Genomic DNA, 23,344 nt, shown 5'->3' on the forward strand with positions numbered 1-23,344 from the left:
TATTATGTGCGACATGTGGGATGATATAATATTAAAATACGCACATCTTTGCTGCTAATTCAGGTATTTCCACAGCTTTCATATCCACCACGAGCACACTCATTTGCCGTCGCACAGCACTCGCTTTTCGCACAATTAGCTTCACCTCAAAGTGATTCATTAGGTATTTCCATTTGTATTCTTCCTTTTGCTGGTCACCTAAAGTTTGATACTGCTGCGCCGTAAGTAACAGCACACGTTCGGCCACAGCACCAGAAAGACGCGCTTCTAACAAGGTGCCAGTGTGATCGCTGAACTGCACGTTTATATTGAAGAAATATTCGAATTTCTCACCGTCGTAGTAAAGTGAAAAGGCCAATTGGCATCGTGTTGATTCACAAAGTGTTTGATTGCGCGCAAGTAAAGCCGTACAGGATTTGCTATGTAGAAGTTAAGCATTGTAAATGAATCTGTGTTTTATTTTTATTCATTCGATTTTTCGCTTACCATCTGCGGCTTAAAACCTGTCCCGTGCCATCAAAATCAAAATGAGTTAGCATAGCATAAAGAACGGCTGTGAATTGCTCTGTATCATCTTTGAGGTGGCCCTCTGCGCGAGCATACACCTGCTTTACAGTCATTTGTGTTGTAATTTGATTGCCTAGAAATACGGGAAGGGAAGGTAGAGTAGTAGAAGATAACATCAAAAAGTTCCCGGAACAACCACCAGTTGACACTCTAAGTCAATCGATTTGAGTGCTATTTCTTTTTTGAGTTCTATTTCTGTGATGAACATTCCTGCCAAAATTTTATTCCTATTGCTTCAAACGTTATAGCCTAGACAGACGGCGGCGTTAATCAGGATAACCGGCGCAGTTAATTCTGGTTAAAATGTAGTATAACAGACGGTTGTTGCGCTGATTGGGTTATTGGATAGTTTTGTCAGTAAAAGATGAACCGCAGGCAACAAATACGGGTATTAGCTGGTTTATATAAATACTAAGAAATAAAACTTGAAAAAAATCTTAAACTGCTCTAAAATATAAAAAAAAATTAATGTAATTTCGAAGGTGTTAGTGCAAACTAGCATCGCGTCCTTCTCTTCAAAAGTTTCATTATTTTTCATTCACAATAGATATTAACTGTCATTTTTCGGCAATCGAAAACTACCCTTATTAGATTAAATGATGTGAATTGAGTCTAGTTGTCAATATGCATTAGTTGCACTTCATTTCTGAAATAATTCTGAATTAAGTCGTTAGTCCCGATTAATGCCACTGTCTGTCAAGGCTATTACACTCTCTTGAGTAAATGAACCTCTGCGCGTTTTTTTCGATTTTTTACAGTTTTTAAAATGTATTTGAAATTGCAACAACGAGTTTGTAATAAATTTTGCGTTAAAATGTATTCAAAGGTGCGAAAACCTTAGAAATCTTGGGAAGCTGTTTCGCTCATGATACTCTAAAGAAAACAGCTGCTTACGAATGGCTTAAACGCTTTGCTGCAATCACATTATTGGACGACAGACGAAATCAATCAATCATTGGGTCAAGCGATAGGAACTCATGCACCAAATTTGCAATTTGCAATTACTTCTAGCCATGGCATTAATTTGGCGACAACATCGCCTTTTCCACTTTTCCGCTTTTCTTCACCAGCAATCTTTAATTTTAAAAACTTCATGGTTGCGTTCCGTTTATGTGGAGTAACAGATGGAAATATAGTAACAGGACCAATAAATATTTAAATGTTAAGTCATGTGGCATCCTCTCATCAATCAACTGTTTGTATGAAATAGTTGCGAAGTTTTTGGAATGCATTTCGAGTTTTATGGCAGAGTCATGACTATTTATGCGCCGGCATTGCTGCGCTTTTACCTTCATTTCAAAGAATTTTTCAGTGATCGGTAAACCAGATCTATTTTTTCTTCATCATTAAAAACACCTTTTCGCTGTTATTTAGTCACTACCCTTTTTTAAAGAAAAAATAAACCACATTTTGATTTTCAAATAACATTTCACTAAAGGATTACAACTTCAATCTGCAAAAATCACCTTTCAAGCCCATTCGCATATGTACCATATATGTGTGCATCTGTGCTTATGTTAAGTATTATTACGAGGTAAATATATTAAAAAAGATATTTGAGTTTCATGTTAAACTACCTATTGGCGTATTGTTACCGATTTTCTTCCCACTTTTCTTACCATCCGGCATATTATTAATTGTGAAGGCCAACGAATCCCAAGACTTGCTGGACGCAGTCTCCGCAAACTTCATTAATGCATCCACTTCTTCCCCTATTGGATTCTCATAAGCCAATGTGCGTCCGGTAAAGGATAACGTTGTACTTTTGTAAAATTCTGAATAACCCAACTTCACCTCTATCAAATGTAAAACTGTGCGCATAGTTTCCCAATATTGCTGTGCGCGCTGTATCCAATCTGACTGCCAAATACTCAGCACAACACCATCAGCGTAGCTACTATCAATGACAATTAATTCAAGACAGTTTAGAACTTCACCACTACGTTTACTGCGCACCTCCTTGATAGGTCGGTGGGCAGCCACCAAAACCAGCAAATCGACAAATTGCTCTGAATTATTTTCTTTCATGCTGCAACGTACATCCTGTAATTTGAGTGCACTACAGAGTGGCTTGTGTGGGACGCGGCGTAAATTATGTAAATCACATAAGGCGTTCATGTCTCGATAGTCATGTTTGTCCAATCGTCCCTGCCCATCGTTCAACACCAATGTAAATGGCACTGTAGGTAGGGGCTGAAAACGTACATTGTTCGCCAACGTTGATTTTTCATATATTAATGTAGGCACAACACTCGGTGCAATGACATCGATTACGTCGTAAATTTTCACTTTGCGATTATATTCGGCGACTTGCTCTTTGGTGCCCCAAACTTTGCAATTGATGATGTGCCGTTTTGAGTCGCGTAACGTAAACGATATAACGCCACGATACTCGGGTGAACCGCGTTTGAGAAAGCTATTCGGCGTAGTTTTGGTGAGGACAATGGCAGTAATTAACGCATTTTTAATATCTTCGTCGATTTCAGATATTTTTTTCGGTAAAACACCTGCCATTTTTATAGTAATTTTGTATAATAAAACACCTAACCAAATTTTTTGTGGCGATAGCGGATACGGAAAATATGCTTTTGAGAATTAGCCGTTGGAGCTGTGCTGCCAAGTTTTCAAAAAACCTGACAGGTAAAATAATATGCATGAAGGTTGCCACGTTACTACTGCTGACATTTTAATATCGATTTAACAGTTAAACTCATTTCGTTGCTGTTAGTTGGCATAAAAATTTATCTCTTGCTGAACTTTTTTGGAAATACTCAAAAGCGCGCAAAATGGAATACACCTTTAAGAAAGAGCGGCGCACATTTGGCTCCCATACACAATTTAAGGACAAAGATGAAGTAATCTTTTCCGAAAATTCTTCACAGGAGCATGCGAAGAACTATATACTCAAGAATCCTGTGGATCGCGCAACACAATTTACCCGTCAAATGGCGCTGAGTCAAGCCAACACCGAACGCGCTACATACAAACATGTGGGCATCACACATAACGAAGGTGGATGGCCCAAAGATATTGCTATGTCCGATCCGGAACAAACAGTGCGTTATAAGCGCAAAATTGAGAAGGATGAAAATTATATAACACAAGTAATGAATCTCACTAAGCCAATGGAACATTATATACACCAAAATAATGCAGTGAATATTTATGAAAACTATTTTGAGCATCTAGATCCGGCGCCATTGCCCGAACCGTGCCGTTCACGTACCGTTAATGTGTATCGTGATCCCAATCTCATTAAAGTGCCTGTCACGCACCTTTCATGGTCGCCGGATGGCGCTATTAAAATGGCTGTTAGTCATTGTGATATGAAATTTCAAGGTGATAAAACTGGTCAACGCAGTAATTCATATATTTGGGAAATTGAAAATCCCAATGAACCTTTTCTCACTCTCGAACCCAAAGTACCGTGTGTATGTTTGGAATATAATCAGAAGGATCCGACAAGTTTGGTTAGTGGCATGTACAATGGCCAGGTGGCTGCTTGGGATACACGACATGGCAAATATCCGGTAATGATAAGCGAACGTGAGATATGCCATCGTGATCCGGTTAATTCAGTGCTATGGAACAATTCAAAGAGTGGCACAGAATTCTTTTCCGGTGGCTCAGATGGGCAAGTGTTGTGGTGGGATACACGAAAATTGAGTGAACCGTTGGATAAACTACTAATGGATCCTGTGCGTACTGACGAACAAGATTTGGGTCGTTCGTTTGGTGTTTCGGTATTGGAGTACGAAACAACTATACCAACGCGTTTTATGGCTGGCACAGAAATGGGTATGCTTTTCTCGTGCAATCGTAAAGGCAAAACTCCCATGGAGAAGATACAGATTAGGGTATGACTTAATTACGAAATGAATCTGGTTTTCTATGATTTCTTCCTTTCAGATGATGTGCCATTTGGGTCCAGTATATGCCATAACTCGTAATCCTGCATTTGTAAAGAATTTCCTAACTGTAGGTGATTGGTGTGCGCGCATATGGTCTGAAGATTGTCGCGAGAGCTCTATTATTTGGACTAAAAACAGCGATGCTATGTTGACCGATGGTGCTTGGAGTTACACAAAGTAAAGTAACTGAAAACAAAATTATAGAAATAATCCTTCGTTAAACTAAAATGTTCAGGGTTAAAAAAAACAAAATAAAATTATAGAGATAATCAGTTTTTAAACTAAAAATGTTCATGTTTCCAGGGTATCCCAATTCTTTATAACTCGTATGGATGGCGTGCTCGATACATGGGACCTGTTGCAACAACAAAATCAACCAGTGCTGACGGTTAAAGTATGCGATGAACCACTGCATTGTGTGCGTACTAATGAAAATGGAAAATTCGTTAGCTGCGGCAGTAAACTGGGTGCCACTTTTCTCATTGAGGTGTCGGATAATATGGTAATGTCGGCGAAGAATGACAAACCATTGCTAACAGCGGTGAGCAAAATTAATGAAATTGTTTCTTCTTTTTTTAATAAGTATTTTACGCCTTTCTTTAAGTCTCGCGAAGTATTCAGAATTATAAAAAAATACATATATATATATGTATATGTGTCTAATATATTTGTAAATATGTACAAATAATAAACTATTTTTAAAGTTTCGCATTAATATTTTAGATGTTCGAGCGTGAAAATCGACGCGAAAAAATTTTGGAAGCCAAATCGAGAGAGATTAAGCTGAAAGTAAAGACTAATCAAGGCCAGGATCAAGGTGATCTAACCATGCTCAATGGTCGTGTAAATGTTGCTCCATTTAAAGATGCTTGCGAACAAGCGGCAGCTGAGTATTTTGCAGCCGTAGAACAGGAACGTTTACGACGTATTCCTGGCAACAAGCGTAGGTGATCAGTAAACGTTTTTTCTCCCAATTTGTGAATTAAAATAACAGGTTATCGTATTTCTTTCCCAATTATAGAGGATGCGGAGGAAGCTGAAGCGTCTGAAATAGATAGTGCGAGGACATAATTAAATTTAAAAATTCCAAACATTTAATTTGCGTTCAAACTAGAAAAGTTTATAGATAAATTTAGTCTACTAATAATACGTTCACATATGCATTAATCACCTATAAATCCACGAAATTAATCTACCCGATCACATATGGCAGATTACCTGCAAAATCTACAATCAGCTGTCAATACTGCTTTGAGAGATTTTTGGAGGAATATTTCGGTGCTTTAGTGGTGGTTTCTTTAATTATTATTAATGATATGAAGAAGGAGAAGGAATAGTTAATTTAATTGCCCAATTAATTGGCTGCTAATAATAAACAGTTTGAGGAAATCCGTATGCGACGTTTACTGAGGTTGGAAAAATTATGGCAGTAATACACATTCGAAATTCGATATTACATTTTATAGTAAGTAATAAGAGGACAAAACGTTTATGGACAAACGCTTTTTTCTGTAAAATGAATCCCTAATTAACAATATTTAACAAACATTTTATTGGAATTATTTTTAAATACCAGTTTGCTTTGCCGGCATCGATTTCATTTACTTTTTATTTTGATGTTTCTCCTTACATTCGTAATAATAATTATCGATATCACAGAAAACACAGGGTTGTATGTCAATAACTATCGTTATTATCTGGGATTTTGGGAGAGAAATTTTGTATGGGAAATCGCGCTTTTTAATTACGGAAGCTAAGCGCGAAAAAGTAGATCATCTACTTATATGTGAACGTATTATAAGGAAAGAAAATGTTATGTTGTTAATTGTATAATATTATTATGAATTATGTTACATATTTTGTTAAGTTTTCTTAATTTTATTCTTATAAAATGAAAATAGTAATATTTTTTTAATTCTACTGCAAATGAAATTAGACAGAGAAATAAATTTAAACATCTGTATGGGAAAGAACTGTTATTTGATTACAAAATTAATGGGTTATTATCTATCAAATGGAAAAATGTATCAAAAAAGGTCAAAAGGGAGGAGTATTAGCCCCAGTATTAATAATCCGAGAAAGCAAATTTAAAATTTAAATTTTTTAATTGATCAAGATATTTACCAAAAGCACTTTTAAAATGCTGTTTTTTTCATGACTAAGTAAACATACTTAGAGATCAATCTGTACTTTATCCTTACCCATGCTAATATAATATATTGTAATTGAGCTTTTTTCCAAAAAAATTTAAAAATATTGACAATTACTTATCAATTTATAAAAATGAAATATATTGTTAATTTAAATGTATACAAAGTTCGGTGCCCAATGAAAAATTAACCAAAAAATGCTTGGTATTTCCCTTTTTTTGCACTACGAAATAGATAATTAGAAAATAATGCTTAAATTTTATATGATTCTGTCGCTGTTGTTGAGGTTCTGCCAAAATAAGACATTCATGGTGAAAAGACTTCAAAGGTGAACTCTTTAACAGACCGTTATTCAGCTCTGAGTGAATTTGACAGAATCAGCTGATGGGCTGACGTCACTTCAGGTGTGTATATAAAAAAACTGAGACTGTGTTTGTGATATACTAAGAAAAATAACCAATGATATTTCGTTGCCGTCTGGTTAACGGTTGATTGGACGGGTGTGTGAATACATGTGAAATGACCGCGCAGAATTCGGCTGCCGAAACCCCAAGTAACGTAACAGTCAAAGTTCCCCTCACAATTTTCTTTTTCACCTTAGCTAAATAGCAAACCTCGTAATCCAAGGATGATATATACAAGGTTTGCTCGTTGTTGTTGTTGTTGAGGTGGTTGAACATTTCTGAACTGAAATGCTCCTAATTAGTGACCAGCACCGTTTTACTACCACTATCTCGTGTGATGATGATGTTTTTTTTTTGTGTTTCCAAGTCAGATCCATTTGGTGAGGTCCAAGTATAGCAGCAAATCTTTTATCTCGATGTCTGAGGTCTCCCTAATTTGCTGTAGGAAAGGCTTACCGAAGGATCGGAGTCGTGCCCTGGCTAGTCCCGGACATTCACATAAATAGTGGAAAAGACTTTCCTTCGGCCCTTCCGCTTGACAGCTTCTACAGATAGGATTGAAGGGTAGATTGAGTCTTGCTGCATGATCCCCTACTTTCCAATATCCTGTAAGGGTTGCAGTGATTCGTGAAATGTTTGGCCGAGAACATCCTAGCAGGTCATTGGTCCTTTGGATTTTGTATGACGGCCATGTGTTTTTTGTTGTAATACATGTAGGTATTTGCTTCCATCTTCTTTCGGCTAAAGCATGATAGTGTGAAGCAATGGATGCTTTTAGTGTGTTCAGTGGGGTGGAGACTGCCACCGCCTCTGTTATATCTAGTGTCGAACCCTTTCTTGCTAGCTCATCCGCTATCTCATTGTCCCGTATGTTCCTATGACCGGGAACCCATATCAGAGTAATTTCAAGCCAATGGTTGAGCAGTTTCAGCTCCTCTCTACACTGTAGGACCAGTTTGGATGAAATGTAGTTGGAGTCTAAGGCCTTAATAGCTGCTTGACTGTCTGAGAAGATAGCTAGTCTTGCACCAACTTCCTTGTAGAGTTCTAGGGATTTGCATGCTTCTCTGATCGCTAAAAGTTCTGCCTGGAACACGGTGGCATAATCAGGAAGACGAATTGATTGAGATAGGTTGAGTGGCTCCGAATGGAAGCTCGCACACCACAGTTCATCTTAGAACCATCGGTATAAATTTCGATATCGTGTCTTCCAATCACCTCTCCTTTGCTCCACTCGGTTCTCGGTGGAAAACGTACCGTAAAGCCTTTCTTGAAGTTGAGGTCGGCGACTGTGTAGTCTGATCCGTTTTTGAGCAGCGAGGGTCCCTGTAGGAGGATCTTACTGTGACCGTACGACCTTGTTGTCCAGCTTCCTATGACTCTGAGTCTCACCGCGCTGCAAGTAGCTATTGTTTTAATGTGTAAATCTAATGGCAATAGATGTGTTAGTACATTGAGCGCTTCAGTAGGGCTGGTTCTAAGCGCTCCTGTAGTTAAGATACACGCTGTTCTTTGTATCTTGTTCAGCTTAGTTTTGTTGTATGTATTTCCTTTCTGTTGCAGGCCACCAAACTAGTGCCGCATATGTTAGTATTGGCCTTACAATGGCTGTGTAGGACCAGTTGGATAGTTTTGGTTGGAGACCCCATTTTTTCCCAACATTCTCTTACACGTGTAAAGGGCTATATTCGCTTTCTTTACCCTGTACTCTACGTTGGACTTCGTTAGGTATGGTGAAAAAAAATTGTGGGGAACTTTGAATTCTACGTTATTCGTTTTGTATTTTACAAAATTTAGCTTTAGCTTAATGAAACCAAATTTAGCTTTAGCTTAATGAAACACAAAACGAATGACGACGCCATATCTGTAAAAATTCTCTCAGAGCCGAATAACGGTCTGCTAGGTAGTACACCTCTAAAAATCTTTTCACCATGCTGGTAATCTATCACTCATTTTTACAATTATCATCTAAACGTTCTAACCATCACCATATGCTTAAAATCTCGCACAAGTAGTACCTGTTCCGACAAACATGTGCAACATGTATTACAAAAAATTTGATTTACTTTCGATTCCCTTCTATAGCTGAATCGTAAGAAATGATAAAATTCAATATGCGCAACTACCTCAATATAATTAACAGCTAAGTTGCACAAATTTGTTATTATCTTTTTTTGTCGTACTTGAAGTTTTATATTTTTAATAAGCTAATAAAAGATGTGACAAATTTAAAAAAATCGCATTTTATTGCCTATATATATATATAAAATGACAACATTGTTTTGGAATCTGCCACAATTTTTAAGACTTATCTATTATTAAAAAAATGTTTACAGTCCCAACGCTGCGTAATGACCTCTGGTGACGATCCAGCATGCTTGTCCACCAGGCTTATATGTGTGCGTGTCGGGTGACACTCGTACTTGCTTCGTGTCACACATACTTGTTGTCGGCTTTTGCTTGATGAAAATCAAAAATTTTAGATATTAGCGTCAAGCACCCGACACGCACACATATAAACCTGCTGGACAGCATGCTGGATCGTGACCAGAGGCCATAAGACTAATACAACCAGTGGTGCCCATTTTTGAGTCTCAAAAACCATCAAAACTTGAAAAAAACGCATTTTACTCTACTAATAGTTTGTATTTAACAAAAGTAAAAAATGAACATATGAGGAATTACATAATTCAATAGGACAAATTTTATTTGTTCATAATAATTCTACAAAAACTTATCCTCTGTACATTTAAAATGTACAAGTCACAAAATAATTTGATAGTCTATTTCCTCACTATTTTCAACTAGTGGCCTTAAAATGATAACAATTTAACAATTCATTTACTTAAAGAAGGTACAAATGGCAGCGAATTTTTCTTTAGAATTATTCATCGCGTTGAAATCACGCTCAACTTCTGTTCTTGAGCATGACAATTTCAAAAGACGAAAAAAATTTGCCACATTGGCCACATTTTCAAATGGTTACAAACTATAATAATACGTTTACATATAAGAAGATGATCTACTTTTTCGCGGCTAACTTCCAATCCGTAATTAAAAAGCGAGATTTCCCATACAAAATTTCTTCCCCAAAATCTGAGATTATAAAATAATAAACATACTTTTTGACATAGAACCCTGTGTTTTCTGTGTAATAGATCAATATTTTTGCTAGTGTAAATAATAAACGTCAAAGAAAAAACTAGATAAAATTGATGTCGGCAAAGAAAACAAGTTTGTAGACATAATTCTAATAAATTCTTTGTTAAATATTGTTAATTATGCGTTCATATAACAAAAAAAAAGCTTGTGCCTAAAAACGTGTGTCCTTTTATAATATTACTTAATATAATATTTAATATCGAATTTCAATGCATATTGCTGCCATAGTTTTTTGAAACCTCAGTAAACATCGTTTACGGATTTCCTCCAACTGCTGCAGTTGCACAATTAAATTAGCTATTCCTTCTCCTTGACTTTTCTCCATATCGTTAATAATAATTAAACAACCCAAAAACACTAAAATATTCCACTAAAATAATTTCTATGAAGAAAAACCTTTCACAACAGTATTGACAGCTGTTTGTCAATTTTGCAGGTAATCTGCCATATGTAAACGAGTAGATTAATTTTGTGGATGTGCATATGTGAACGTAAAAAAAGTATTAAAATGGACACTAAATACTAAATAATTTTGTGCCATTTTAATTTTCAAAATCACTAAATCTTCACTAAATGAGTGCAACCCTGAAGATTGTCATATGTGTGCTATTTTATTTCATTAACCAACACTGTGTGCTTATCAGCCAACAGAAAGTGACAGCTAATTTTGACACACGTTTTAATAATCATTACCTCGTTTTGCGCTAATTTTGACAATACTCCGCGAATTACTTATAGAAATCACCAAATCCACTACAAATTAAACTGCAAAAAGTTGTCACTGAATGAAAAATTATACAATTCTTCCGGGACAGTGCTGTATCATTGAGTTCAAGTTATTTCATTAGCTTGGTTGTGCCAAATGTAAGCAGCTGATGCTACAAGTTGTTTCTTGTTGTTGCTACGTCTTCAGGTGCCTACGTGACTCATGAACATGTGTCAATGGTTGCCAAACCTTTGTCTACAACAATAAAGCAACAACACGTGCGATTTGAAAAAAGGCAAATGCAAAGACAGTGGGGGTAAACAAAAAACCTACCAACTAAACGAACCAAAGAAAGACAAGTCAATCGGTGCAGCAAAGCGGACTAAATCAGACGTGTGTTTTTAGCTGAAGTTGGTGTAAAGTATTTTCGGTGAAGTGCATTTATGATTGAATAAATTACACATTTCTAAACTGTGATAAAGTTGATTCAGTTGTGAAACACAAATAATTCTGCAACTGCAAAATTAATACGTAAACTTAAAAGCTTATAAAATAATACTTTGACTGATACAAACGGAAATGACTTCACCGTTCTGTGTTTAGAGACTAATATTTACATTTAATATTTTTTTTTTTTGATTTCTGAAACAATCATAAGCAGCAAAAACAAGACAAAATATAAAACTTGAGAAGAGTTCAATGAAACAAAGTGTCTCCGAGTTTGTGTAGAAGAAATTGCATCAGACAAATAATACATATACATAAATATTCAAATAAAAAACTAACATCTCGAAGTTTGCGACAAGCCAAGATAACAAATAAACAATTATAAAGCAGCAACAAAAAAAGAATACCAAGGTAGGTGTTGCGAAAAGATGCTTGACATTAATTTCACTAAAAATATCAAGGTTTTTGTTTTTTTATGCGCGCATACTCGTACAAACGTATTTGCATGCTCATATGTATGTGTACACATGTATATATGTATTCTGTACATCCGAGAGCTATTCTTTCAGGTCGTTTGTTTGCATAATAACTTAGCGATGTCTAATTTTTTATATTGAGCAAGCACTAAAATACGATTTCTCTGGTTACTAACTAGTTAGTTCAGCATGACTCTTAACCATGAATTTTGCTCTAATTTGTATTAAAACGTATATAAAAGAGTTTGCAAGCATAAGTTTGTATATAAATATTTATTTATATGTATATGTATACACGAGCGTTATGACGAGCCCTTTTTTATTTGATTGCCGGCGTACTTTCCCGATATTATGCATTCCACTTGATAAGTTGCTTGCATTCACTTTTAACTTTGCTGCAACGCCCTTAAGTTTTTGGCTGTGATTATATAAAATGTTTGTATGTACATATGTGTGTATATATCTTGTCTGGAATTCTACCTTTTATTTCGGCGTGCCCTGGAAGCAGCCTTGCCTAATGTACACTGCTCACGTAGGCCACCCCATTATGATGTACGAACATACATACATATGCACATATGCAAGTACATTTTGCAAGCCAGTTTAGCATTTGCTTGTTTGTTTTATTAAGTTTATAATATTGCGCAAGTGATAATTTTAAAGATTATTGCCGATCAGTGTTAATGTCTAGCATAATATAATTTTTTTTTTTAAATATTTCTTGAACATACGTATGTATGTACATACCTATGTATATGCATATTTATTTGTGAAAGTTCTTAAATACGCAGTCAATACTGATTCTGTAAACACTCCGTGATACGCACTAATATGACCAAATATAGTATTTTGACCTTTTGATGATTAGCAAAAAATGTTCAACTTAAATTAGAAAGGCGGATAATGGATTCGTTTCCGTGCTCGCTGTTGCTTTTCCTTTTTATTGTTTGCATTAAACATATTTTGATTGGTTTATAGTTTTAGTATTTCTACTACTAGGTTGCGTAAAAAGTGAAGTACGCCAGTTGTGGTTAAATGGATTTAAAATTGAGTATATCGATCATAGGGTTTTGAAAACTTGCATTATTTGGTCAAAATTTATCTAATATCAAATTTTGTAATACTTGCGCGCATATTTTGCACGAATTCGTACTGAGAATTTCGTGTAGGAATCCCGCTTCCGGCTTCAGCAGCATAAGCATTCCCCATACATATACGGGGAAAACTGCTGAACGGATACTAGTAGATCTTTACTTTCACTGCCGTTTAGGTTGCATGTTGTTAGTGGCTCTTTCGCTAAGCTGAACCCCGAAACTTTGTACAGATTCTTTAAAGGGTTATACGCAGTTATGAAGCAAATAAAAGACGGGTTGTCAAGGATTTATCCTGAAGAAACTTCAGAATATTTTAATTTGAAAATTTTTGGCGGTTATAAAAGCATCCTTCAAGAACGTAACAAAATTTTTTATTTATGAAAATGTTGATTATAGAGCGCGCTGCAGGCGATTTTTGGAACCTCCTTTAAAAAAAGACGATTTACGGTGTACATCGTAACTCAGGATTGGATTATCTGAAATCAAAAAACCAAACAAATTTTGTTAATATATTAGATTATCTAGTAATTAATCGTTCGGCTAATCAAAATAGTGAATTTTCACAAAATGGCAGCTTTTAAAAGAAATGATTTCGAATTTTACGTTAAAATTTGACCGTAAATTGATTATAAAATGGAAAATAAGTATCAGATTTACAAAAGGAACGATTAATTACTAGAAAATGTATCTTTAAAGATTGAGTTAAAACGGTTGACCGATCAAACAAGCCGTTTTCGAGATATCGTGTACACCGACTTGAAAAATGCCGTTTTGAAAAAAACACGTTTAAAGTTTCAATACCTACCTTAAAACGTGCCGAGGCATCTCTACATATTTAGGTATAACTCCGAAAGTATTGCTTAGATCTACTTCAAATTTCGTGCGTATACTTTTGAATATATGTACATTACAAAAATGCAATAAAAAAAAATCGGGGTTATACGCAGTTATGACTTTCAAAAAAATCGATTTTTTTTTATTGCATTTTTGTAATGCACATATATGTAGAGATGCCTCGGCACGTTTTAAGGTAGGTATTGAAACTTTAAACGTGTTTTTTTCAAAACGGCATTTTTCAAGTCGGTCTACACGATATCTCGAAAACGGCTTGTTTGATCGGTCAACCGTTTTAACTCAATCTTTAAAGATACATTTTCTAGTAATTAATCGTTCCTTTTGTAAATCTGATACTTATTTTCCATTTTATAATCAATTTACGGTCAAATTTTAACGTAAAATTCGAAATCATTTCTTTTAAAAGCTGCCATTTTGTGAAAATTCACTATTTTGATTAGCCGAACGATTAATTACTAGATAATCTAATATATTAACAAAATTTGTTTGGTTTTTTGATTTCAGATAATCCAATCCTGAGTTACGATGTACACCGTAAATCGTCTTTTTTTAAAGGAGGTTCCAGAAATCGCCTGCAGCGCGCTCTATAATCAACATTTTCATAAATAAAAAATTTTGTTACGTTCTTGAAGGATGCTTTTATAACCGCCAAAAATTTTCAAATTAAAATATTCTGAAGTTTCTTCAGGATAAATCCTTGACAACCCGTCTTTTATTTGCTTCATAACTGCGTATAACCCCTCAAAGTGTTCTATGCAGTTAGAAGGCCGAAAAATAGCGAAATTTCCAAATATTACCTTATCTTTTAACTGTATTTCAAGAGTTGGTATTAGTAAAAATATTTATTTGGAAAGGAGTTACAGCTGATATTCGGGAGCTCCTTTCAAAAAATACGTTTTGCGGTGACCACTATATCTCTGAATTCGATCCTCTGAAATTTAAAAACCTAACAGATTTCGTTAAAATGTTAAATATAGCAATTAGTCGAAGGAATAAGCAAAATAAATTTGTTGAACAAAATGACGGTTTCTCAGAACAAGAAACCAATTTTTAACCAAAATTTCGGCCGTAAATTGTTAAAAAAAATTATATGTATATACATATATTTATCGGTGAGAAAAAATCTTCGATTAATTACTAAAAAATATACTTAAGAAGCTCGCGTTGAAATTTAAGACTAATCGGTTTAGCCGCTGAAATATGACCAGAAATTATCTATCAAAATGACACATAGTTTTATTTTATTAAAATATTGTTTTGATTTTAATAAAACTTGATATATGTAGTTATTTTTTAAAATAATTTTTTAGCCCTAATTTACTAAACATTCACAAAGAACAAAAACGAATTATATCTTCTATTCACTACGCTTTCGCTGCCCATTTACTAGCCAATCGAATAACAGCAAAAATGTTTAACAACCCGCTGTATTTTTACATTACTCCAAAAACGACTTAAAACGATTCACTACCTTTTTTCGTGCTAATAGAACTTTGTGTTAAAATTTTAAACCAAAGAATTTAAAAAAAGAATTTACTTGCACTTCATTAAGATATTATATTTAAAATTTCCCCGATAATAACACAACTGTGTGTACAGATCGGTGTTGAATTACAACCTCAAATTACTTAGCGTCATGTTATTATTAGACATCTGTGATTCATCGATTGTTTGCTTTCAATAAATGGCGAGCCGCACACCCCTTAATAAACCTGTTTTGAATAACACTGTGCAAGCTCTTTCGGAAATGTGTACGTCATTTAGTTTAAAAGTCAGCAAATTAATAAAGGCATTAAAAAAGCAAATTTATATTTATGTGTTACATTAGGGATGCCAATTTTTTTTTTAATTTTCACGCTTCCCGTATTTTCGGGATCTCGTACCTACATCCATGGAATATCGGAATTTAGACATTCATTTGTTTGCAACAACTTAATTCGAAAAAATTGGATCAATATTGCTTGACAAGTTCTCCTATCTATTATCAATAATAAATAAATGGATTTTAAATACATATATGATACTTAAAGTGTATATTATTTCATTAGTAACAAAACAAAAGACGCTAGTTAAATTTATATGCATTTCGTAATAGCTTAGCGTGCACATAGGTGCATCGGAAAAATCACCGACACTTAAAAAGTTAGGTTAAAAGGTTAGGTTAGACTGGGTGGAATTAAGCCACGCATAGACCTTTTCGACTCGAGCTATACCAGATGGAGACTGACCTCTATGAATACTGAAAGTAGACATCGTGTAGGATGTCAACGCTTTTGGCGAATCTAAGCAGAGCTGAGAGATCTGCTTTTGAGACCCTCAAACAGTGCCGTTTTTAATAATGCCAGACAAACACACAGAAGGTTTCTGCTAGGGTGTCACCGTAGGCCTCACCCATGCAGACACCTGCTCGAGCCTGAGCCACCTCCCAGGCACATCAGGAGACACTTTCTCAACTACGTGGACGAGATCCAGGGCAAAACAGACAGACCACTCCAGGATCAGACAGTGTACAGACAGGCCATTAACGACATTCATCGGGAGACCCTTACCACCTTCTTAAGCTCCCGACCGCCGAATGCCGTTATCGGAGTCCAACCACCACCTATTGCAGACGAAGAGCTCCAGCTTCCCCGAGAGTCCCGCGTAACCTTGGCACAATTACGTTCTGGATACTGTAGCAGGTTAAACTCCTACCTATCCAGAATCGGCCCCGACATACTAAACATATGTCCAGCATGTGAAAGCACCCCGCACGACACTAACCACCTTTTCACATGCCCCATCAAACCCACTCATCTAACACCTCTCTCCCTCTGGACCCAACCCGTCGAAACAGCCAGTTTCCTGGGCCTACCGTTAGATGAGCTAAACGAAGACGACCGGTAATTACACTACACTGACAGGGCGAAGATACTGCTACAACAACAACAACAACAACAGAAGGTGTTCTAAAGCTTCCTCAACATCCTTTCTGTATTTCCTGCATTTGTCGTTGCTAGCATGTGCAGCCAATAGATTATGCCCTGTCACTATACCGTAGAGCGTAAGCACGAATTGAGTCAGTTTTTTGTACTTTGATTTACACATGATTTATGCTGTTTTGCATGTGGTCAGATTAGTCCACCTAGCTTCCATTCGCTTTTTCATGTTGTCGTCCATTTCGTTGGATACTGTATTTAGCAGTTTTTGTATGTCGTTCTCTTGTTCAAATGGTAGTCTAACTTTTTGTTGCTTTTCGTTTCTCATAATGCCTTTGAGACCAGATACCCAATAGATGTGCAACCTTCTGTTTGTGGCTAGCCTTTCTATGGCATCCCTGCCTCGTAGATCATTTTTGGACTTAATGCAATACGAGCTTATTGCTTTTATTGCTGCTTGACTGTCTACGTATATATATATTGTTGAGTTCTTTCTTGTTCTTGTGTAGGCTAGCCCCGCGGCTCTCCCCACAACAAAAACTTCCGCTTGGAAAATACTGCTGTGGTCTGGCAGCTTGATAGGCTGCCTAATCTCTAGTTTTGAGCAGTAAATGCCCGCTCCCACTCCGTCCAAAGTTTTAGAGCCGTCTGTGTAGATGTGAAAAGTCTTATGGCCAGGCTTCATGCCTTTGTGCCATCCCTCCTCTTCAATTGTAGTACGAAACTTTCTCTCTCAATTAAAGTACGGAGTCACGTATTCTGTGCAACCTGAACTTCTCTTTCCTATTGAGAGCTATGTCCGAATGTTCTACAAATGAAGCCACTAACCTCTCCGCGAATTTCGACGCCAGATTTTCCGCTATAAAATCAATAGGAGGCATGCCGAGTATTATTTCCAGCGCCGCCGTTGGAGTGGTTTTCATCGCTTCTGTTCTGCATAGAGCAGCGAGTCGCTGAATCCTTTCCACTGGCATTAAGTATGTCAGCTTTCTTAGTATACTATATCATACTAAGGCCCTATACAGCAATATATGATATTTTTTTATACATTGGTCTTAAAATAAAAAATTAAGTAATTCGATGTAACTTTTTATGTCGTCCTTTATATACACCTTCTATGTTATTACATAAATGCATGTGCTCTTACGTACATATGTACGTATCTGCCTCTTCAGACGTCTGCGACGCATATACGAGTATACTGAATTAGTTAATAAACTCGTCTCGAATTATAATTACTCTTAGGAGGATTTCCAAATATATTTAAGTTGAATATTATACACAAGTTGTTGATTGATAAGTGTTAATTAAATACTCTCAAACATCATTTATCGCACTTGTTGGATTACACAATCCACATTTTTTTGTTTCTGTGCTTCTATTTTAATACGTAAATTTTATACACAGAAAATAATTGGAATTTTCATATGTACTGTATTTTCTTTATATAGTTTTATTTCGTATTTGGTTTATTTTTCTTATTATTTACCAAAGGCTACCTTAGAAAAATTTGATCACATCGACTGAGAGAACAAATAAATAAATGGCCAGAGATAATTGGGCTAAATGGCCAGAGTTCTTTTCGTTATACAATAATTTATAATAGTAATTAGTTATTATAAATGATCACAGTCCGGTGCGCAGTTACACCAAAAAAAGTGCCAGTAACAAAAAGTTGAGACAGCAAAATGACGGTTCAATGAGTGAGAAACGTTTATTTTGTGCTGGAAATAGAGCAGCAACAAGTATCCATGACGAAAACGTGACCTGAAATCATAATTAAAAAATGAAAGCTCAGTAAACAACTTTTCACGTTCACCCTTGACAATTTGACTGGCTTAGTAAGACACTGTGCTTAATCTAGAGATTTTGAGTAAAAGTAGAGGTGCAGTAAAATTTGTAGGAAAAACTATTCGTTTTCAAAAGGGTGTTTTTATGAGCAAGAATTTGCTCCTGACCTAATGCTTAAATCAGGACATCAATTCGGGACTATGCGCGCGAAAGGTGGTCTTTTTGACAATCCAAACCTGGACTTAATAGGCAAGGTTGCTTTGAAAATACACAAATTATCAACTAAAAGGAATTAATCACAGTCGGCAACACCGCAAGTTGTGCTTCTCGTGGCAATGTGAAAATTGACGAAGTCACTCGCCTAATAGGGCTGCCGTTGCGGCAACGCATTTGACTGTCGTGACATGTAAAACGTACCGTGGTGCCACAATGAAAGTAGTGCTGCATATAAGCAAAAAAAGAAGATGGTCTTGTCGTTAAAGCAAATAAATATTATATTTCGTTGTGTATAAACAGGTTTTTGTTGGTTGTGAAATATATTATAAAAATAATGCTTATTAAAACGAATAATGCTTTTAATAAGTTTTTGGTAGTCGTAGACGGTAGATGCGACCATAACTTCGAGATCGGAACGCACATTAATTTTTCAGAACCACTTTGTTAAGCCCGTCATTTTTCTATACTCTTTCAAGGTTTTATTGAAAATTTGAATTGCCTTAATCAAGTTAAATTCCATTAATTTGTTGCATTTAATTTGCTATAATAACCACTGATAAAATTTTGATCGACCGCGACCTCTGCTCCCTTGCGGGTTCCAGCCCAGTGCCATTCTCGTGATACTATTTAGTGGTTTTCTCAACGTGTGACCTATCCATCGCCACTTTCCGCATTTGATTTGCCTCAGGATGGGTTCCTCATTCGTTAATCCCACAGTGCGTCCTTACTAATGGTGTTTGGCCAGAATATTCTGCAGACGATGCGGAGGCATTTGTTGACGAAAGATTGTAGCCTCTGTGTGATGGCGTTGGAGACCATCCTTCACTTCCGTACAACAATATACCGATAAAAATTTGTGCGATACAAAATTGTTATCCTTTAAACGGTTGTCATTTTCGCCGCACTTATTTTGTCGTGCGCCAAAAGTGGGAGGTTGCCAATTTTTATGCATTTCAGCATGGCGTAGGGTTCTGAAATCATATTAAGTTGTTCGGAAAGTAATTTCGTTTTTTTGCGGTGAAAATGAAAGACGATCTTCGTATAATCGAGCTTCGAGGTTAAACCCAGGCCTTTCAGGTGGTCATAAACAGTTGAATTCGCAAAATTGAACCTCTCACCGATCTTACGTGTTGTTATTTGCCGGTGTACATTGACTAATGCCTTTATCGCGTCTTTATCAGCTTCAACCGGCCTTCCAGAACTTGGTGCATCTTCGACATCAAAATTGCCGGATCGAAAATTTGCAAACCAGTTCTTGCACTGGCGTGTTGTTAACACATCATCTCCATAAACATTGGGGAATTTCTTTCTGGCTTGATTAGCATTTTTACCTTTTCTATAGTAAAAAAGTAAAATATGACGAAAATGCTGCTTATTGCTCTACATATTTAAAAGGGCATCGACCAAAAACTGCTCCGTAAAATCAATTGAACTTATTCACAGACAAGCCTTGCTATATCAGCTGTCAAAACATATAATGACAATGCGACTTAGGTGTGAAGTTAGCTGTGAAAAAATATTATTAAATCCTCTGTCGGGAAAGAACAAAACTACTTTCCAAGCAACCCAATGTATTGAGCCTTTGTCAGCAGATTTGTGCTTCCCTTAATTTTAATTTCGATGGGATTTTTCACTCTTTGCTGTGGAACTTTACAATTTGCGATTACATTTAACATTACACGCGAACCCATTGGTTAGTCTTCTAACTTATTTTTCCAGTGCTTTCAAATTTTTCATTCATCAAGATTTTTGTTTTGTGAGATTCTTACTTTTGAGAGAGGATTTTTGCTTACGCTCTTGATTTTTATTTCTGGTTGGTTATGGCTAATTTTCTTATGGGACAAATCTATTTTATATAATTATTTTATCTTCTTCATACAAACGCTATTTGTCATACGGTTGTCTGGTCATATTATTGATGCCACTATACTTCTGTTCCTGTCTGTTTCTCGCTGCCTCTCGTAGTTCACCTATTGTTTTGAGATCTACCCACCATTTGAAGTTGTCAAGCCAAATCATTTTCCCCAGCCAATTCCTCTTCGTCCTCGGATTTTTGCTTGTATCGTATGCGTATATTTATGGTATATATATAATTATGTTAATTAAATAGTAAAAGGTTAAGCAGCAACTTACCTTTTGGAGTAGTAATCAAATTCAAGAAAAAATTCGAAATAGCAATACAAATAAGCTAAATTTCTAAGTAGTAGTACCATATTCTTCTGATTCTAACCAAAGTTTTATTTTTTATTTATTCTTTTAGCACAATGTTGGATGTAATCCAACCCATCAGCGTGGGCTTAGCGTCGCCAAATCCAACCACCACCGCAACATCAACCAACAATGAAATCGTAGTGGTACGGGCTAAACCGAAAAAGGTGTTTAAGCCAAAAGCACGAATCAATCGCATTCCACAATCTTTACTTGATGATCCAGTACTTCAGAAGGCCATCGATCGTTTACCTTCCAACTACAACTTTGAATTGCACAAAACCATCTGGCGCATACGTGAAATGAAAGCTAAGCGTGTAGCGTTGCAGTTGCCCGAGGGTTTGCTCATGTATTCAATGATTATAAGCGATATAATTCAACGTTTTACCGACGCTGACACCGTCATCATGGGGGATGTTACGTACGGCGCCTGTTGTGTCGACGATTATACAGCTAAGGCTTTGGGTGCAGAATTGCTGGTGCATTATGGTCACAGCTGTTTGATACCAGTTGATCAAACGAGCGATATCAAAGTGCTATATGTTTTTGTCGATATCAAAATCGATCCCTTGCATTTCATCGAATCGATAAAATTGAATTTCAAACCAACTGATGGTCAAATAGCACTAGTGAGCACTATACAATTTGTAACTACATTGCAAGCGGCATCCGCTGAGCTGAAATCAGCTGGTTATGATGTGATTGTGCCTCAAGCCAAACCCTTAAGCCCAGGCGAAATATTAGGTTGCACTTCGCCCGAATTGCCAGCCAGTACTAAGAAACTAATTTATCTAGGCGATGGACGTTTCCATTTGGAGTCAGCCATGATTGCGAATCCTTCTTTGAAGGCATATAAATACGATCCCTATGAGAAGAAGTTCACCATCGAAGAATATGATCATCGCGTTATGCAGAGCTTCCGTTACCGCGAAATCGAGCGCGCCAAAGCGGCCAAGAAGTTCGGCATAATAGTCGGTACTTTGGGAAGACAAGGCAGTAGTCGGGTGCATCGATTTCTCGAAAAACGTTTGCATGCCAAAGGCTATGCCACAACAACAATATTGCTCTCCGAGATCTTTCCACAGAAATTGGCGCTTTTTAACGACATTGATGCATTCGTGCAGATCGCTTGTCCACGTCTTTCTATTGATTGGGGTTCGGCATTTGCCAAGCCGCTGCTTAATCCCTACGAATTGTCTGTGGTGCTAGGAGATGTGGAATTTACTCCACATAACACTGCACCAAAGGGTAATGCATATCCCATGGATTTTTATGCCAGCGGGAGTCTTGGACCATGGACGCCAAATTTCAAACCACCAGCTGTGGGCGAATGCGACAATAAACCATCCGAAGCGTGTTGTGGTCGCTGTGTGCGCGCCGAACTAGAAAAGGATGACAACGATGCAGCACGGGCGGCTACGATAGAAGACATTTTGGACTTCAAAAAGGGATAAGTAGGAGATAGCGCAGTTAAACTGAAGTGACGTGATTACTTAGCTTAGGTTTAATTAATTTAGCGGAGAGTTATAAGCCAGTGCTTGTAATTTGCTTTCTATTAGATAGGGAAGAAGAACAAAAATGACTTATCTAAAGTCTATAAAATTTAGACTATAAATAATTTTTATAAATGTTTGGATTTTCATTATACATAGATTTCTTCAACATATTAACATGCTTTATAGGTATTTTAATTTAATTTTTTTCATTTTAATATTTAGTTATTTAGCATATTAAGTTGTGAGTATATCGTAGAGTTTTGCTTTAGTTTAGTTTCATTTATTTAATGCTTAGTAAGTTTTTATTTATCGAAAAAAGAAGTTATGGCGTTATATTTTTGTATTGAATGTAAATGTACAATAACTACAATATTATACAATATGTATGTCAATGCCGAATAAAAAAAATTAAATTAAAAGATATAAATATAGAGTTTTTAATGGTTTGTAATATTATTTTCCCGTTTTCGAAATTACAAATTATGCAGCTCCAATTTTAAGACGGGGTTTGAAATACACTTTGGAACCACTTGGCTACCTCTGCATACCCAGAATGTCGTAGCTTTCATTGTGTCTTTCATCAGATTCAGCTTATGGGTTTAGGGGTAGTCAGAATTTTCAAAAAATTGGATTTTTTTTAATTTTCTTAATGTATGATATCTTCCAAATGTTGTCTGAAAATTTGAAGCGAATCCGACAAATACTTTTCGAGGTATTCAACAATTAACAAAGGGCGCTCGGGCTCTCCGGAGCGTTCGAGAGCAAGTAGCTGGATGCTGCACGTATGAAAGTGGATAGCGATAATCCTCGAGAAGGTAGAATACTACGTAGACAACAGCAAATCGGCTGAAGAACTATTATATGGCCCAGGAATAGATGACACAGTGTAAGTAATAAAATAATTCGTATAACTCTACATAAATCGATAGCAAAACTTTAAATG

At 36.2% G+C, this 23,344-nt stretch overlaps 3 protein-coding genes across 3 annotated transcripts; 2 read left to right on the forward strand and 1 right to left on the reverse strand.

Annotated features, from left to right (window-relative positions):
- Positions 1-31: 31 nt before the first annotated feature.
- Positions 32-3,178, reverse strand: LOC128860095 (protein hold'em). Its single transcript, XM_054097349.1, has 3 exons — positions 2,187-3,178; positions 487-640; positions 32-419 (listed from the first exon to the last, which is right to left on the reverse strand). Exons 1-3 carry the CDS (start codon positions 3,079-3,081, stop codon positions 32-34), a joined length of 1,437 nt encoding a protein of 478 aa, XP_053953324.1. The 5' UTR covers positions 3,082-3,178.
- Positions 3,179-3,232: 54 nt separating this feature from the next.
- LOC128862031 (dynein intermediate chain 3, ciliary) lies at positions 3,233-5,549 on the forward strand. The gene is made up of 5 exons (XM_054100434.1): positions 3,233-4,424; positions 4,477-4,655; positions 4,782-5,019; positions 5,202-5,421; positions 5,500-5,549. The coding sequence occupies exons 1-5, from the start codon at positions 3,354-3,356 to the stop codon at positions 5,547-5,549; spliced, it is 1,758 nt and encodes a 585-aa protein (XP_053956409.1). The 5' UTR covers positions 3,233-3,353.
- A 5,284-nt stretch (positions 5,550-10,833) lies between these two features.
- LOC128860096 (2-(3-amino-3-carboxypropyl)histidine synthase subunit 1) lies at positions 10,834-22,620 on the forward strand. The gene is made up of 2 exons (XM_054097350.1): positions 10,834-11,758; positions 20,958-22,620. Exon 2 carries the CDS (start codon positions 20,962-20,964, stop codon positions 22,357-22,359), a length of 1,398 nt encoding a protein of 465 aa, XP_053953325.1. The 5' UTR covers positions 10,834-11,758; positions 20,958-20,961; the 3' UTR covers positions 22,360-22,620.
- Positions 22,621-23,344: the final 724 nt, after the last annotated feature.

Source organism: Anastrepha ludens, chromosome 4 (genome assembly GCF_028408465.1).
Source record: "Anastrepha ludens isolate Willacy chromosome 4, idAnaLude1.1, whole genome shotgun sequence".
NCBI classification, from domain to species: domain Eukaryota; kingdom Metazoa; phylum Arthropoda; class Insecta; order Diptera; family Tephritidae; genus Anastrepha; species Anastrepha ludens.

Excerpts from the sequence above, each read along its gene's own strand:
- LOC128860095 (XM_054097349.1), bottom strand. The coding sequence starts at position 3,081 with ATGGCAGGTGTTTTACCGAAAAAAATATCTGAAATCGACGAAGATATT. Across the intron at positions 641-2,186 it reads AATTAATAATATGCCGGATG|GCAATCAAATTACAACACAA; the intron begins GTAAGAAAAGTG and ends CCGTATTTCTAG. Across the intron at positions 420-486 it reads CAGGTTTTAAGCCGCAGATG|CAAATCCTGTACGGCTTTAC; the intron begins GTAAGCGAAAAA and ends ACTTCTACATAG.
- LOC128862031 (XM_054100434.1), top strand. The coding sequence starts at position 3,354 with ATGGAATACACCTTTAAGAAAGAGCGGCGCACATTTGGCTCCCATACA. Across the intron at positions 4,656-4,781 it reads GGTGCTTGGAGTTACACAAA|GGTATCCCAATTCTTTATAA; the intron begins GTAAAGTAACTG and ends TCATGTTTCCAG. Across the intron at positions 5,422-5,499 it reads ACGTATTCCTGGCAACAAGC|AGGATGCGGAGGAAGCTGAA; the intron begins GTAGGTGATCAG and ends TCCCAATTATAG.
- LOC128860096 (XM_054097350.1), top strand. The coding sequence starts at position 20,962 with ATGTTGGATGTAATCCAACCCATCAGCGTGGGCTTAGCGTCGCCAAAT.